This window comes from Limulus polyphemus, unplaced genomic scaffold (genome assembly GCF_000517525.1).
Source record: "Limulus polyphemus unplaced genomic scaffold, Limulus_polyphemus-2.1.2 Scaffold5180, whole genome shotgun sequence".
In the NCBI taxonomy this organism is placed as follows: domain Eukaryota; kingdom Metazoa; phylum Arthropoda; class Merostomata; order Xiphosura; family Limulidae; genus Limulus; species Limulus polyphemus.
In genome coordinates this window covers 8,381-12,634 of record NW_013670790.1, presented here as the reverse complement: position 1 = coordinate 12,634, position 4,254 = coordinate 8,381, and the positions used below count along the sequence as shown (strand labels likewise).

The 4,254-nt window shown below is 37.2% G+C and overlaps 1 protein-coding gene across 1 annotated transcript in view; it reads left to right on the top strand.

Annotated features, from left to right (window-relative positions):
- The window catches only part of LOC106472236 (T-box transcription factor TBX3-like), a gene marked incomplete at its 3' end in the record, with an annotated part of 24,751 nt that overhangs the window by 12,700 nt on the left and 7,797 nt on the right, over positions 1 to 4,254 (top strand). The window contains exon 2 of the mRNA XM_013932864.2: positions 1,863 to 2,130. Coding sequence (XP_013788318.2) covers positions 1,863 to 2,130 — 268 coding nt within the window. The remainder of the gene's footprint in view (positions 1 to 1,862; positions 2,131 to 4,254) is intronic.

Genomic DNA, 4,254 nt, shown 5'->3' with positions numbered 1-4,254 from the left:
GACTCCATGTAAATATAAACTGTTGGTTACTGTAACTGCGTGTTAATACAAACCGTTGACTACAGTAGCAGCAAGTTAATGAAAACCGTTAACTACAGTGACTCCATGTAAATATAAACTGTTGGTTACTGTAACTGCGTGTTAATACAAACCGTTGACTACAGTGGCAGTAAGTTAATAAAAACTGTTTTCTACAGTTATACCAAGTTAGTAAAAACTGTTGACTATAGTAAGACCATGTTAATACAAACTGTTGACTACAGTGGTACCATGTTAATACAAACTGTTGACTGTAGTAGCAGCAGGTTAATACAAACTGTTGATTACAGTGACACTAGGCAGGTTAATCCAAACTGTTGACTGTAGTGGTAGCAGGTTAATCCAAACTGTTGACTGTAGTGGTAGCAGGTTAATACAAACTGTTGACTGTAGTGGCAGCAGGTTAATACAAACTGTTGATTACAGTGACACTAGGCAGGTTAATCCAAACTGTTGACTGCAGTGGTAGCAGGTTAATACAAACTGTTGACTGTAGTGGCAGCAGGTTAATACAAACTGTTGACTGCAGTGGCAGTAGGTTAGTGCATATTTTGTTGCTGAATACAACACATTGTAATTTATTGTTTTACTCAATCAGAAAGAGAGTAATGAATTTGTGATCAAACAAAGACGAGATCTTAGGTTACAATCCCTTGTATTACTATATTGAATCAATGACAGATGGTTAGATAAAAAAACTTGTAAAATGTCTTCGGAAGAAAATGTATTAGAGTAGAGTCAGTACGAATTACACATTGTGAAAGTTTTTCAGGAGGCGTTGGATATAAACAACAAAAAATCCACAGAGCAGGGCGTCAGTACGAATTACACATTGTGAAAGTTTTTTAGGATACGTTGGACATAAACAAAAAATACATAGAGCAGGGCGTCCGTACGAATTACACATTGTGAAAGTTTTTTAGGAGGCGTTGGACATAAACAAAAAGCAAATACATAGAGCAGGGCGTCAGTACGAATTACACATTGTGAAAGTTTTTCAGGAGGCGTTGGAAATAAACAAAAAAAAATCCACAGAGCAGGGCGTCAGTACGAATTACACATTGTGAACGTTTTTCAGGAAGTGTTTTGGACATAAACAACGAAAAAAAATCAAGTGCAAGGTATTTGAGTATTGTATGTTTTGTTTTTATTCTGTCAGGAGGAAGGAGCCTAATGTCCACTCGGCCTTTTGGTTTTAGTTTTGTTTTGTAATAGGGAACAATATTTGCCGTTTAAAAGTATTATACTTCGCCAAAAATTAAAATCGAAAGCGTAACGGCAGATTCTTAATAAATATCCGAATTACGATGGAGTAACTTACACTGCGTAATGGCGTTTATATCTATTTCTATGAAAAGTATACTTTCCACACGATAAATCTATTCACAAATATATTCCTTGTCTTCATTTGATAGCTTAATAATCCTTCCTTTTTCATCCCTTTTCTTCATCTCATAGCTTCATAATGCTTTCTTTTCTTCCCCTGTCTGTTCTCATCTCTGTAATTCTTCGTTTTCTCATCAATTATATTCCGTTGATAAGTCAGTAATCCTTCTTCTCATCAATTATATTCAGTTGATAAGTCAGTAATCCTTCTTCTCATCACTTATATTCAGTTGATAAGTCAATAATAATTCTTATCATCACTTATATTCAGTTGATAAATCAGTAATCCTTCTTCTCATCACTTATATTCAGTTGATAAGTCACTAATCCTTCTTCTCATCACTTATATTCAGTTGATAAGTCACTAATCCTTCTTCTCATCACTTATATTCAGTTGATAAGTCAGTAATCCTTCTTTCTTCTTTATGTTTTCTTAGGCGAATGTTTCCCGGTTTCAAGGTCCGAGTGTCCGGCCTGGACAAAAAGGCTAAATACATTCTTCTTATGGACATCGTAGCAGCTGACGATTGTAGATACAAGTTCCATAACAGCCGATGGATGGTGGCCGGCAAAGCTGATCCCGAGATGCCCAAACGAATGTACATTCATCCAGACTCTCCAAGCACGGGGGAACAGTGGATGCAGAAGGTGGTGTCCTTCCACAAACTGAAGCTGACCAACAACATTTCGGACAAACACGGCTTTGTAGGTGGAATATTATATTAGATAGACAGAACGGTTTAAAAGCTCCCATATGTCATATATGTTCTACACGATAATTTATCTTTGCTTTTTTGTTTGTTTCTTTGTTGTTAAGCGCCAAAGTTCACAATGGGCTATCTGTGCTGTGCCCGCCACGGGTATCGAAACCCGGTTGTTCAGTGTTATAAACCTTCGCTAAGCCACTGGAGTTTTCTCTCTGTGATATCAAAACTATAATTACATTAACCAGTCGGTATTTTTATTTTGTAGTAGTAGTAGTAGTTTGAATTGGAATTTCGTTGTCCAGAGAAAACTAACCCACATGACTAAATGAAGCTTGACTAGTCTTGTTTTTGAGTCTGTGTAAAGAGCGAATGTATTTTTTTTCAAAAGATTATGAGAATTATAAAACCACTTCTAGCTCTGGTTGCTGAACTGGTCAGTAGATCCTGAAAGTTGCCTCAGGATAATCGTAGTATCATAACACTTAAGCCTAACGATTTCTAAAAATTATAAGGTTGAGTGTACTTGAGCTCAGAACGACTTACAGACTGTGAAATTACTTTTAAATAACACTGCCAAATATAGAAATAGCGATTTTATAAAATTATTGATTTTTTTTAATGACTCAAACAATTTTCTTTTTTTTGGGGGGGGGGGTTGTGAGGCCTAACAGACTTTCGATCTTCGTAAGGTAAATTACGGTTACTGCTTGCATAAAATGTAACTCAAACAATTCAAGGCAGTTTTAAGTCACACGAGGTACGTCCAGCAGCCGTCCATGGAAGGAGGTAACTACTGTAACAACTAGTCTAATTACCTGTCTCTAGAAGTAATAACGTCGTATTGTGGCATCCGATCTGCTTAAGATTGCTTACTTTCTTCATATTTCATTACATAACTATTACTGTCACATTTCAGTGAATTTCTATTAGCAAATTCCGTTGATCTCCTTCTACTTTTAAATGTTTATTACACCACCAAATAAACAGCCGGTGTAATAGTGGTGTAATATTTTCTCGGTCCATTGGTGTAGCATTTAGATAGCACATTGTTGAGCTCGAGATTATTATAAACTCGCCCACAGTCTTCACCATTGTCCCTATTTGGGAATCGCATAATGCGCATGCTCAGTACGTTGATGGCGCCGATACCGTCTGTCGTCGACCCGAGAGATGAATCGGGTGTCAGTACAAGTTTTCAAAAACAAATATAGCGTTGTCACAGACGTAGTCAGTATCTTTTTGGAATTGTTAGCGTTCGTTTTCTCGTGTTAGGCGGGGAGTTCTGTGGTAATGTCATGCCTTAAGAAATATTTCACCGAAATTTGAACGTGTTGAAAACAGAATCGTTTTCGTCGTGTTTCTTCTGTAATGGGCTTGACTAGTGGACCCGCTGAGACTTAGCCGAGATAATTTCATCTTATAATTGTTTGTAACTCAGGTGCTCAAACTTCCCATCCCCTGTTTATTTATACTTTACGTTTATGATGCACAGATACGTTGGTGCTTAGATAACTTGCTTTTAAACGGTGGTGTCTGACGCATCACAGACCGTCTTTGTACTCCAAGTATTGCCCTAACATTTAATACTAACATTATTGATTATTACTGTAATGTTCTGAAAATAGCTCCTAACGATAGTAAATAATACAGCGTAGCTGTTTTCCTGGTTGGAGAGTATTCTCACATTGCTAAGAAAACTATTTAACCATTATTGTTATTAAAGAATTATTATAGAAAAAGTATTTATACTGATGACGAAACAACAAGAACAGTGTGTGTGTTAGTTATTACTCAAGAGCTTATGTTTCTTGTTAAGCACAAAGCTACACAATGGGCTATCTGTTCTGTTTCCACCACGGGTATCGAAACCCAATTTCTAGTGTCGTAAGCCGTCAGGCTTACCGTTGAGCCACTGGGGGCTAGTAAGTAGCTTTTGTTTGTTGTTAAGCTCAAAACTACACAATGGGCTATCTGTTCTGTTTCCACCACGGGTATCGAAACCCAATTTCTAGTGTCGTAAGCCGTCAGGCTTACCGTTGAGCCACTGGGGACTAGTAAGTAGCTTTTGTTTGTTGTTAAGCTCAAAACTACACAATGGGCTATCTGTTCTGTTTCCACCACG